The sequence below is a fragment of the Nomia melanderi genome, chromosome 10 (genome assembly GCF_051020985.1).
Source record: "Nomia melanderi isolate GNS246 chromosome 10, iyNomMela1, whole genome shotgun sequence".
In the NCBI taxonomy this organism is placed as follows: Eukaryota; Metazoa; Arthropoda; class Insecta; order Hymenoptera; family Halictidae; genus Nomia; species Nomia melanderi.
Genome location: NC_135008.1, coordinates 16,210,710 through 16,224,682, shown reverse-complemented (window position 1 = coordinate 16,224,682; position 13,973 = coordinate 16,210,710). Strand labels below are relative to the sequence as shown.

Below are 13,973 nucleotides of genomic sequence, written 5' to 3'. Positions count from 1 at the left end.
CATCTGCGACAATCTACGACTTTTGTCTTGAGAAACTTTTTTTCTGCAGAGTAAAATGAATAGGAAACTGCTAGCTAATATCTACGAATAACTTGAATTGCATGTAAAAAACTTAGAATCAGTTTATTTCTAATTTATTTTATTACGTTTTATTGTAAACATGTGTAAACTTTGAATTGATGAAAATAAACGAATATTCCATGTTTCTTGTAATTGTGTCTCATCTATTTTGTACATTATTAGTAGGGTAACTTGTTTAATATCAGTACGCGATATGAAAATTCCAAATAGAAGATATGTGCCATAGATCATCACGCACTACGCTAATAAATTTAAGGACACAACGTTCAGAATACCATGCGTGGCCTAATGGACATTCGTCTTCATTACCTTTACCGTTGATATTACCTCCCCGTCTAATTGTGTGTTGAAATTTCACCAGCGTTTTGAAACGAAATTTCTGTCATTCAATATTACGAAAATCACAAGAATAGTTTAAAAATAATTTTGTCAGCTGAATTGATTAAGAATTGAAACAATTTTTCTTTTTTTTATTCGTGTAATGAATTAATAACCATAATAAATTAGTGCAATATTCATGAAGGTTTAGAATTTAAACCATAATAAGAAGATACAAAGGTTTTAAAGTTTTTTAAAGAGAGCGAATATTTAAATATCTTATAGTATCAAATATAGATTTGTTATATAGCATTTCAGTAATATGTTTTCCACCATAATCCATTATTAATATAATGTGTTATTATTGTAATTTACATTGATTAACTATGTACTTACTATGTAATTTAAATATGTAAGTGATCGCTCATGATTCTACAGTTAACGCGCCAATATTAATATAAATAAATGAATGAATAAATGAATAAATAAGTAAAAACGAATTAATAAATGATTACCATTAGAATCAATAGATTCATTACTTATCGCGTGTCGTTCAACGTCTCTCAGAAAAACACTTAACTGTTTAATGATGTTTGACAAGTATATTAAGCATCATAAACAAGTATTACAAGCATTTTTCACAAGAAATGGCTCATGTTACTGCAACGTCATTTTATTTTCGTCGCACATAACAATATTTTCTTACACGATGGATAAAGTTATTGCCCAATTAATCAATTTCTTCTAACAAAAGTCTTGCAAGTGTTACAAAAATTTCAATAAGTGTAGCTAAAAGTAATTAATTCCTTCACCTGACGAGTATACTCATTATTATGCAAAAATTGGTCATTTTCTCACGAGTGCATTTGTCACTTCGCAAAAATTAGTCATTTTCTCATGATAAGTTCAAACGTCGTTAAAGGATTAATATTATTTCACTTTTCAGCTGCTTATCAGCGCGACGTCAAACGGGCCACCGGTAGCAGAAAAAATTTTCTCTGTACCCATCGTTGGCAATGGTGACCAGCTCCGGAAAGCCGATGATGAAGTAGAAAGCCCCTAGGAGTCGCGCAAAAAGGAGGATATCTCTGGCGTTTCACCTTTGGCACGCCACCGTCGATGTCGCTCGCACAGGTTCGTCGATGGCTGTTCGCACAAAGGCGAACAGGAAGTCTGGATGTCCGGTCACGGAATTACACTACCTCCGAGAAATATATTCCGTACGACAAAATTTCTTGATGTCGCTTATCTACCTCCATCATCCCACCTCCTGCCCACTTCTTTTCACCTCTCTAATTCCGCAGAATTTTCAGCAACGCGACTGCGCGTATGCGGCCCGATGAAAAACTCCACGGTTCCCGATGGGAATTTGATTGCGACCGATGAATTATTGATGGTCGATAGGGCGGCGGAAAATAAGAGCACCGGCTTGTTATTGAATTTCCGGTTTGTTTTGCACTGTTCGACGCGCTGCGGCGAACAGTTGCGCGATTTCTGCGGTGAATGTTCTTTGGCAATCGTATTTTTGAAAACGGATGAATTTCGACGGAGTAAGATTTGAATGTTTTGTTTTCGGTTTATGGCAATGGCTAGTGACGAGATTAAAGGTAGTGAAACATGTTAATTGTGAGGAGAAGTATAGAACGATATTCTTTAAATTACTAAACACTGTAATCGTAGTTCCTTTCTAGATATGAAATGTTTACTATAAACCCGATGTAAATTCATTTTTCCTTTGAAATTTCAATTTTTCTTACGAATAAAGAATATAATACTGTTGTTTAATCTTTAATTTATTTACTGTTTTGGAATATTTATAAATTGTTAAATGTTTATAATTCTGTTGAAATGTTATAAAGAAGCATTGTTAATGTTAGAATATCCAAAAAGTATAAATACATTGTTATATGATATTAAATTAATTAATCAAGTCTGAATGTATTAAAAATATAATTAAATATTGTTTTACGTACTTCTGAATAAAAATTTATTCTTTTATTATATTCATAATTATTGAGGCGCGTGGTGGATTATTGAAAATACATCGAGCTCTTGGCGAGTTTTCACATCAGTATGCCGAGCAAAATTCCTCCGAGTACACTCGAAGGGCATCCTTCCGTGTGGGAAGGACAAAAGGAGCAAGCAGTTTGTCTATTAAATTTATTTTAGTCGACGGTTACCGTAAACCGCGCGTACGAAGAATTACAATTCCGAGTGGAGCCCGAAAGGTATACGATCCGAAATGTCTTCCGCTAACCGCAGTCTTACTCAGACTCTATGTGTCTCCAATAGTTATGGTAGTTGAACTCTATGTGTCTCCGATAGTTGTTTTTCCTGGACTCGTCCCACCGGCGTTCTTGTACCTTTAATAACGACAAGAGTCACCCTTTCCTTGATGATTGGAAGGGGTAGAAGTTTATAACGAATAAGACATTTATAAAGGAGTGGATATGAACATTTTTAACGGAGCTAAAAGCAAATTTGGCCGCCGTAAGGGTCTGCCGGTCAGGCCTCAGCTTACCGCCCCTAATGCTCAGCGCCTTCCGCGCCTTGCATAAAATCAAACCCGTACGAAACCGTAATAATAATAAATTACTTAAGTAATTTAGGTATTGATATTTCAACGTACAAAATGCTCTCATAAGAATTAGTATTTAGATATCTTCATTGTTTTTAGAGATGCGAAGAAACTTTATTAACCCTTTGCGGCCGAATGTCGATATTTTGGCGAAATGATATTCTCATATTTGGAAGACTAAGTCACAAACAAATGATTTAATTACTCAAGTACTAAGTGATCGGCACGTAGTTTCCTTTTTCTATTATTTAACAAATTGATATATAATTTAGTTTCACCTACTAAAGGATTTATATATTTCAAAGAATCTTCGTCCGCAAGGGATTAATAAAAGCTTTTCAAAAAGCTTTTCAAATTTTTATTGGTAGCCAGGTTCAAAATTGGCCAATTTTTATCATTAACCTTTGGAGATAAAAAACGGGGCGCACGTTTAAAGTACCGTGTCATTGTGCTGCGACGGAAAACATTTTTTTGTATATGTAAAAAAGCACGTAGTCGAAATGGTTTTACGACAGCAGCAGTGACGACAGATTTTCGGAAATTGTTCGTCTTCTTCTATTTTAAACCGTCTTTCCTTTGCCAACTAATGTAAGAGTCTGACTTCGGCATTGATGCCAGTTACCGCTACCACCGATTCACTGATTCTGCCCTAGACACGCCTAAACTTACATTGTGAAACTATTGGGTAGTCACTGCTTGCGTCGCCGCATATTGCAGCCTATATAGGGCCATTAAGAAAGATTTGATTTGTAGGTGTGATCTGTACAAACGTGGAAAATGAGTGGGAAACAGCTGAAGTGAGAAATAGTGGACGTGGAAGTTTTTGAAAATGGTGTCCATTGGCGATGGATTTGGAAGATAGGTAGAATAAGTTGAATAGGTAGAATGCTAGACCTTTTAGTTTAAGGATTTTAGGACGGAACATCTATTAACACTAAAGCTACCAGATGAGTCAAAATGACCCATTCCTGGTGTCTTCTTTTTGCAATTATTAAAAAGATAACAGATGTTTCTTTGAAAACTGATTAAAGAAATTGATTTAGCAATACGAAAACTGAATTGTAAATCAATTTCTCAAATTGCAAATCAAGTCTCAATGGATGCACTCTTGGAGTTTCTATAAAGGAATTTCAAAAAGTCAATTTAACTATTCGGTAGTTTTAGTATTAAAGAATGTACTTTCTATAAGCCGACATTCAACTAATGACCGCTACATCGGTCATAAATATATAAATTCAATAAATAAAATCAGGAACGATGATTTCAAGGGTTGCGGATATAAAAAAGGACTGCGACTAGAAAAGAAAGAAATATTGATATAGTCGAGTTCGACAATAGTCGGATCATGTTACAATATTTAATTCTGGTCGATTTTCGAGCGCTATAGTGTATTAAAAGTTCACTGTATCATTCACAAATCGATTATTCATAATTATTCCTCGCTGAAAATTTAGCTTGAGAAATTCAAATGAATTAATATCATAAGTATTTACTATATATTGTTGTGATTTGATATTGCGATGTATATATCTATTCGTACACATGAATCATTCAAATCTAACAAAAAAAAAAGGAAAAACAGGTTATAATGGAACAATTTTCATTCTATTACGTGATGCATGTGGATCGAGCGATAGATTATCAAGTTACTAATATGAAATGGCTAAAAAGATGCTAATCAATCTAAATCGATTGATAACACGTTATCTCGTATGACGAAAAAGAGGAGCGAGTACGTAATCTTTCGCACTTATACCGTCTGCGATATACTTTTTCCGTCATTTTTGTAAATTTTTTTCACTAGGGTAGAGCATCTACCAATATAATTGATAATACTAATTAAAACTGTCACGCTTGTGGAAGAGGACACGTTCCTTTGGATCAAATATGGATCGAAGGCACGCACATTTTCTAGCGTTGGCAGTTGTAGCAGCTGCGGGTGAGTACACAGTGTCTCCGATGCAAGTGTATCATAAACGTTCATCAAATTATTCGTGCAATCGAAGCACTATTCCTAATGAAACTGAAACTGAAAGGTTAAGATTCTTCACAGTCATTGCTGCTTTAACCTTCCTCCACCTTATAGATTCAACAAAATTCAGTTTATACTAAATGTCACCAAGACCAGTAATTTTTAATCCCTTGTCCTATACTATCGTGTCACATTCGTGATAAAAATTTTAAACCGAATTCTACAAATCTAAACCTTATTCACTTGTTTTTAGTGTAAATTGAACATTACTTTTCTATTATCGTCGTTAACCTTTCGAATAAATGTGGGCATAGTATAAGTATCAAACTTTTTTCTTTTTCTAATAAATTGCTAATAATGCAGTTCGAATTGTTTGAGGCTTTCACAGTCAGGAATACTATGATAAGGTATGAGTGAGGTATCAGTATCAATCAGTCTTCAGACTCTTAATGATGCCAGTAGCAATGCTAGCAGAACGTTGGCAAATTGTTCCTAATGAACACGATTTACACTCGGAAACTTTGAACACTTATCAACGATAAAATCTGTAGTTTCACGAAGTACAGCTGTGAAAGAATCATAGGACAAGGGGTTAAATCTATACAAGAAATCATTAAGAAATCAAAATGTTGAACGTATTTCGTCTTTTTGATCCTTTAGTCTCCTGTTACGGGAATGAAAAGTTTAACAGTTACGCGACGGTAGCGACGGCGGAGGAAGAGAAACCGATGTTACAGTTCAGGTATGCAATCGTGGACAAGAGAACGAACATACCATGCACTCTGGCTAATATGTCTATCACCCTTGACTTGGGCTACAATACGAAAAACAACGAGGTACAGAAATTCCGTTTAAATTTTAAGCAATGATCAACGTTTAGATGGCCTTGCTCGAATACGTTCTTCTTGACAATTCAATGTTAACTTAACATTGATAGTAGGTCATTAGTAGTATTGCCACCGAGTAGTAACTAAATGCCATACAAATTGGAAAATACAGTGCTTCATATTTACTACATTTTTAATTTCACGTTTCATGTAATTTATGCAATTCTCGTTGGCAACGGAATTGCATTTTACAATGTTGCAACTACAGCGTTAGTGTTTACGAGACGTAGAAATTACGCAAATTACGAACAGACATATTTACCGATTCCTATTTAGTTAGGCGTTTATCTTGAATACGTCGATCTTAAAGATTTCTGTCATAAGAGAAAACGTTATTCCACATTTTCTATTCAGCTTTTTATATAGACTAGTTTTCTCCAGGATTGTACCACGATTTCGTGAACGCTTTGTACAGATTTACATGGCTTTTGATTACATACGAATAACAATTTATGCTAACAGATAGCAACAAGGAAACTACAAATTCCACGCGACGCCGAAGTTACTGGCGATTGCGCGTCTACTGCAACCGTATTAGCCTTCACTTGGGGGAAGAAAAATGAGGAGAACATGGTAAAATTCGTATTGTTCAACGATCACACCTATTTCTCACTTTTCTCCGTTGTAGTGGATATTTATTTGGACCCGGAAAATTTCCCGGATGCCGCAGGTACAGTTGTTGAATTTTCTAAACATTATTTGGTAAATGTTTACATCGATTTTGATTGGTAGAATTCCCTAACCCTTCCGAATTGTTTATTTTTAAACTTATAATTTCCAAAATCTAAATGAACGAACATCCATTTTTCTAAGAACAATAAACTAAACCATTCATTGTTCGTAAACTTAGTGTTAATAATTATTTAAAAATTTTTGAATTGAATTAATTTGTCACTGACAAATGAATGACGTAGATACACGACTATACAGGAAGTCTGAAAACGATCTCGGTTTATTTAATGCTCGCACGGATGATGGTCGGCACACGTGTCTCGGTGAGACGAAGATCAAGGTCAACGAGTACGTGAACGTAACGATGATTGACCTCTCCTTGATCGCGTTCAACACTATGGAGGATTATTCTTCGCGGAAAGGTAATTAAATGGTGTTAATAATAATATATAGTATGTAAATAATATATAAATAATCGTCTCAACGCAGCTGACCACAACTTTCAGAGATCACGTGCAAAGAGCAAACTAGAATAAAAGCTTTTCCTTACAGTATTGAGCATTTAAAAGGTACAATTAAATTCTTGACAAAAATGAGGTTCTCGATGGATGTTTCTTACGTGATGACGAATGACTCGGTATGTATCATTAGCACTTAAAAGAATCAGTTTTATCATTTTAAAGCAAAATCATCACGCGTTGTTCTCGAGTGGGTGTTGCCTTGTGAGCGACGATGAATTTGATATTGCTCTGGGTTAGTTAGCAAAACATCTACTTGGAAAAAATACTGTCAAGAACAACTGGCAGTAGTTGTATTCTTAATCCCTTGTCATATGATTTCTTGCACAACTGTGCTTAATAAAGTTACTTTATAGTCGATAATTTATTAGAAAAAAAAGAAACAGAATTTGATACTTATTCTACGTCTACGTTTGGTTAATACTGATATTAGAAACAGTATTTCATTTGTATTTAAAACAAGCCAAGTTCTGATATTTAACAGTTTAAAATTTTCATCGTGAATCTGATATGATATCATATGGCAAATGCTTCGGCGGGGCGCAGCTTAATGCTGCCATTTGTTAAGCTTTGTTAGTATTGGCGTGCTTTTGTTTCAGATCAAAAAGGTGACCATACCGTTCCACAACTATGCTTTATCAACGGGATACCTTAATTCAGGCCGTTCTCAACTATATGGCAGTTTAATGTTGACATGGTGGAATAAGGAGAATTATACCTTCATAATAGATTTTTCTATTCTCGAAACAAGAGAAGCTGTTCTTTACATTAGAGACGTGAAGCTAAACCTCATTCTTGAGAAGGAATTTTTAAACAACGCAAAAGGTAAGTTTCTAGACTACATTTTACAGTGACGCATGCTGCCTCGAGAGTAATGAATTTGACAATGCTCATAAACACTCAACGCAACATCTACTTGCGAAGCATGTTCTCGAAAGTACATAACTTTCAACAGTTTTGTTCCGAAGTGAACATTTGACTTTAACAGTAGAACTACAGTTTTTGATAAAAAAAAAGTAGGGCCATCATTAATGTCGTCTTAGAGAAGATCCAGTAATCTGATTTTTTTCTGGTCGTTTTCTCATATTCATTTTTTATAACTCGAGCTATATTTTTTTGCTTAACTCTTAATCTACTTAACACTACGATAAAGAAATACAATACAATACAATAAAGAAATTATTATTAAATTACCTTTGAGCTTTCAACATTATGATTCCCGCAACAAATGTTACGAACTATGGCGATTACTAATTAACTATAGTGAACCTAATTTTTTGATTGGGGACTGTACATGACAATAAAATCGATGTTGCTAAAATTTTCTATAGAATCTTTGAGAGTACATCTATTGGGATTTCAATTGACATGTAATTCAATTTGCGAGTTAATTAATCAACTTCTTCAATTATTTCTCAGATAAACATCTGTTTTTCTTTTAATAATTATAAAAAAAGCATTCGAGAATGAGTTGTTTTCACTCATTTGGTAGCTCTACTGGTAAGTTATGTGATTTTATGCGGTTTTTTCAATCAGTGCACTACACTATTCCAGATAGGTTAATACGCGAGGGAACCTGGAGATTCAATTTGTTTCCTATGAAGCACCGCACCGGACTTTACAGTTGTCCAGTTGGAACCACCTTACGCTTAGGTGACGTAGGCTTGACGATAAGCGACGTTCTACTAACAACCGACGACGGGGATGATTTTTCATCGAAGCAAGGTAGAACAATATTAGAGTAAGTCGGGAAAAGATGGTCCACTTTTTAAAAAGAACAATTTTATCATAAATATCATTGATACTGTTGAGAAATACTTTCTATGAAGTAGAAGTAGTCTTTTCACGTAAGTGAATTGTGACTTTAAGAAATATAAACTGTACGGTACGGTCAACTATCCGCTTCGATGGTCGATCATCATCTCAAACCAGTATGGCCAGATCGAAGAGATTTAGGGGAACACAGTTTACCCTGTCCATGGTATTACCACCGGGTTCTCTGGTGGTTGCGGAGGTTGAAAAATGTCCGCTGATGAAGAATGGGATAGTGTAAGGGGCATGGCAGAGTGGGGAAAAGACAACCATTTGATTGCTTTCTGACTTCATTGGCCTTGCGCATTTTCACGCGTTTGTCTCTCTTTTCTTTTACGCAGAAGGCTACCACCACTACCGACGAACCGGCATCTTTGAATGCTGATATCTCAATAACGGCTTATGCGAAAAATTTCATGTCAATAGTTTGGAAACATTTGAATGTCGGTTTCAAAAATATGGAATAGAAACCATAGAGTTCTGTTTAAGAATTGTAACATAACCTTACCGGGATGTTTCAAGGTCACATCACGGTCAAACACCTCCCACCGTGATATGTAGTATTTCATACCCTGTATCCTTTGTCTAACGCATTTGTTCGTAACACTGACATTTTCCGAGATAATTCAGTGTTCTTGATTCGGTCCTAATACATCCTTTTTTAAACAAAGCCTATTTTTATCTCGGAAACTATTGAGTTTTGGACCCATGTTTACTGAGGAATTTTTACACGGTTTAGTCAGTTGTATATGTCCTATCATTTGTGCGCAATAATTTAGAAACACCCTATATATGAAAATAAATGCACGTAAGAAGAATAGTTAAACAGGTCTCTGTGCAAGATCCAGTATACCACTGAAAGCAATTATAAATATAGATTCTATATAATTTCTTGTAAACATTGAAAGAATACGTTTCCTAAGATTCAAATTTCGAAATTTTTGCTACGAAAGACTAAAGCTAAATGTACACGATCGGTCCGCGGTAAAATGTCGCGACTACGATGTTTACAAGAATAAAATGTAAATTTCTCTTATTCCCTTATTCTCTTCTTTTAACAAATTTTTTCCCCAAATCGCTCGTGTGCACTGGGCTTAAGCAATACACCAACAGTGAACTCGGGAACATCATATATTTACGCTAAGATAAAAAATATACAAGGATAAAGTATTACCTCCATTTTTCAGTTATCGATTGCAGGACACAGAATAAAATAACCGAGAAAGACTTCAATTACGTCGTGAAAGTTGAGGGACAGGATGTGCCGTGCATTCTAGCGAACATGTCGATCTCCATGCGCATACGATACCCAATAGCAACTGATTACGTGAGCATCTAAAATATGAAATTTTGCAACGCACTGACATTAAAAGAAAACTTGGCAAAATTGGGTTTCCGTTTCTAGGGATTTGCCAACTTGACCGTGCCAAGCGACGCTAAAGCCGAAGGTTTCTGCGATCATTCCATGTCCAAAATGGTGCTGACGTGGGTAGAACCGGGAGGCAATCAACAATCGAACAAGTTCGCACTTTATCTATCGCGAAACTCGGATCAATTCTCCGTATACTTTGTCGAGGCTGATATTTATTTCGATAAGGAGAATTTCCCGAATGCCACGTGTAAGATTTACAATTCATTTCGGCGACAGAAGCCTTTAATCTTCGTGATTCATTATGTCGTTTCATGATCTGTTTTAGACATGGGGACACGGTTCCGGTTGTCATCCAAGTTCAATCTCAATATATTCGCCGGTCCCCCGCAAAACGTGATTTACCAATGTACGGATGATTCTGAGGTACAAATTGAAAATGCAATGGTAACTATAAGCAACGTTACGTTAGTACCATTCAACGAACAAGAAGACATGAATTTGAATCTAGGCAAGCATTTTATATCAACGATTACCTTACTAAACCGAAAATGGAAAGGTCAAAATTTTTTAGCGATCTATGAGCAATTTACAGCAATTGCTTTCTTGACCTTTTTGCGTCTCGTAGATCCAATGAAAATTTGATCTGTTCGATGAATCACCGAGAAAAATAAGCTATACATTTATACATAGAATTGATATTATAATTATTTGATAATATTGACAGTCTTTATGTTAACGCTACCCGTACCAACATTTTGTATTACCTATTCCTACCGTAACCAGTCAAATAATTGGCTATAAAATAAAAGTGAACAAGTTCGATTATAAGCTCTTCTTAGTGCAAGTAGAAACAACAGGAAAGACAAAAATTACAAAACTGATTAATCGGGCAATATAGGAATTAATGTAAAGTTAAATGAATGAAAGAAAACGTAGAATTTTAAATCCGGTCATTTGACCGGTTTGCGGTACGGTTAGCATTAAAGTAGATATTTAAATACACTAATAGAAAATTTCAATGTTTCAGAGTATGTTTGTTCTGAAAAGGGGACCACCATTGAACCTCCTATTACTACACCTGATGCCTCTGAAAGTGACTACATGTACGTTGTGAGATACACGGATAGGAATGCCGCTTGCATTTTGGCAAACATGACCATTTCCTTGAAAATACGTTATTCTACCAAAGATTCTGCAGTAAGTAAAGATGGGAATACTGTTTTGAGTAAGTCTAGAATAGTTGGACTACATTTGCACGAAGTTCTAAGAACATTAAAATTAAATTTACAATTTCATTATGGTTTTGCGTATTTCAACTCATTTAATCTTATCTTCTTACGCTTCAGTTCATTGAAAAATATTAACCGCTTGCATCTCTTCTCATTTGTTCACTGTAATAACATATATTTGTCATTTTCTGATGTGAAACATCGATGCCATTTTTGGTTAAGAATAAGAATTATTTAACGGGCTACACAGAATTTAATATTGAATGTCGAATCTTTATAATTTTGCTGAATCGGGCCGAATGGCGAATGAACATCAACTCCCGGGTGCAAAGGGTTAACACTGATCTCTCTTTGTGATCGGACTATCCCAGACCTACCATGTTATTGTGCTGTACACGGAAAAAGAAGTATTTCCTTTTACTAAAGATTATCTGAATTTTTCAGTAGATAGTTAGAATTTGTATGCATAACACTTAATATTTATTAAAAACATCGAGTATACACTATTGAAATTTCACGTATACCTCTCACTTGTTTTAAGATTCCCTAACATACATTGTGTAGAACTTGCTTGTAAAACATTATCCATATGAAATCTAGCATTTGCTTGTACTTATACTTAACCCTTTGCACTCAATAGACGCCTTGCAGTCGTCATTTGATTCGAGCCAGTAAAATTATAAAATTGAAAATTCAATATTAAATTTTGTATAATGTATTATATCAACACATGGTACATCGAAATAGAACAGATCTGTTCCTTAATTTAAACAAGATATTCCCTTACGTTAGTCACGTGTCCTTTACGTATGTCACATCATTGGCATTTCGTTAGAAAATAATGAATATTTATTGAGAAAAACATTCTCGAGTGCAAAGGGTTAATACTTATAAACTATTGCTGTTTTTATGCATACAACCCATTCTTTGTCGTGATATCAATGATTGCCACGTTGCTGTTAATTTAGACAAAGGAAACCATTCTGAACGTGCCCAGCGAGAAGGTTGAAACCGAGGGCAAATGCGACTGTAGAAATCCTAGTATGACGCTGGTGTGGTCGGAAGATCATCACGCTGACGCCGATACTCAGAATCGAGTTACGTTGAGATTCTTGGGAGACGATAATTATTTCTTCCTACGTTCGATTTTGGTAGACCTTTATTTGGATGTGAAGAATTTCCCTAGCGCCGAAAGTAAGAGCACCAATGACAATGACTTCAACTCATTTTGTCTCATAAGCAATTTGTTTTAAATTTTAGATATGTTGTCGGGGACGTAATTCTAAGCAACTTTTTCTCGTAACTAAAGTATCGCTGTTTTCTTAGTTTCCGAGATAATCGCAAAATACGTTTTGATACTTATTTAACAAATATATGTATTTACATGACTGCAACAGGAACGTACTCGCGTTAAAGAAAGTACTACGTAAAATGGACAAAAATGCATTAACGAGTTAATTTGTTAGCATTTTAAATATATTCTCTATTTGTGATAGAACAAGAATCGTTTCTGACACATCGTTTTCTATAACATGACTTTGATCTAGACTCAAGATTCAATGAAGGTAGATTTAATTTGGAACTATTCTCCACGCCCACGAGACGGATGCAAAGGTGCGACCTTGAAACCGTCATCGAACAGCGAAATCTCCAAGTAACATTCAACAACGTCGCTTTAATCGCGTTCAACACTGATTCAGATGTTTCTAACAAAAATGGTAAGTTGAGTTTAACAAACGAAAGTGCTTTACACGGTACACAGTAAGTGCGATCAATTTCGTTAATGTTTCAGAATTTAAATGCCAGTCTAGAAATGCTCCAAGTCAAGAAATTGCGGCTTATGTTTCAGGAAGCATTGTGATTGTAGTCGTTATAGTAATTCTCGTGGGGCGGATTTCAAAACGATTCTGTTCGACCAAAAACAAGGCGACATAGGAAACAGCTTCCTCTGTCATTACTCTCATTTCTATCTATTTGTCATTACTCTCATTACTATCTTAATTTTTTTTCTAATTTCTTTTATCTTCATATTGAGAGTTGCTATAGTTGATAAATATACAACAAAATTAAAGTTGAAATATCTCCTAAACTAATGATTTTTCGACGTGTATAGACTAACATCTTTTCAACAACAATGAACAGTTGCATCGAGTAATGTATAAAAACCATATAATTCCATTTAAAGAAATAAAGGTGATCCTGAAATTTCCGAAATTCTTCCACCTACAAGAAAAGTATAATTATAACATTAAACGAATAAATTCAAGTGAAAATTCTTACTAAAACATCCTGTACATGTACCTATGTAGTAAAATGTTAATGGGTAAATAGTTCAGATAAAGTGTATCTCAATTATTTGCTTTCTCAGTTATTTCAAAAATAGATTTACATCGCGAGAATAATAAATTCCCAATATGCAGGTTATTCATCCGTTGTATTAAAATTTTCATTCAGTTTTGACGTGAAATGAAATCAATTAAACATTTCAGAATTAATGCTTCACGATACTGGGATACTGGTGAATACATGTCATG

At 34.9% G+C, this 13,973-nt stretch overlaps 1 protein-coding gene across 1 annotated transcript; it reads left to right on the top strand.

Moving 5' to 3' along the window:
* The first annotated feature begins 4,864 nt into the window (after positions 1–4,864).
* Positions 4,865–13,627, top strand: LOC116428815 (uncharacterized). The gene is made up of 14 exons (XM_031980927.2): positions 4,865–4,916; positions 5,610–5,785; positions 6,299–6,506; positions 6,751–6,930; positions 7,015–7,145; positions 7,626–7,851; positions 8,581–8,751; positions 10,026–10,165; positions 10,244–10,457; positions 10,536–10,718; positions 11,238–11,407; positions 12,408–12,633; positions 12,987–13,157; positions 13,232–13,627. Exons 1-14 carry the CDS (start codon positions 4,865–4,867, stop codon positions 13,372–13,374), a joined length of 2,391 nt encoding a protein of 796 aa, XP_031836787.2. The 3' UTR covers positions 13,375–13,627.
* Positions 13,628–13,973: the final 346 nt, after the last annotated feature.

Coding starts and splice junctions, on each gene's coding strand:
- LOC116428815 (XM_031980927.2), top strand. CDS start 4,865: ATGGATCGAAGGCACGCACATTTTCTAGCGTTGGCAGTTGTAGCAGCT. Junction 10,458..10,535: donor GAATTTCCCGAATGCCACGT/GTAAGATTTACA, acceptor GATCTGTTTTAG/ACATGGGGACACGGTTCCGG. Junction 13,158..13,231: donor AGATGTTTCTAACAAAAATG/GTAAGTTGAGTT, acceptor TTAATGTTTCAG/AATTTAAATGCCAGTCTAGA.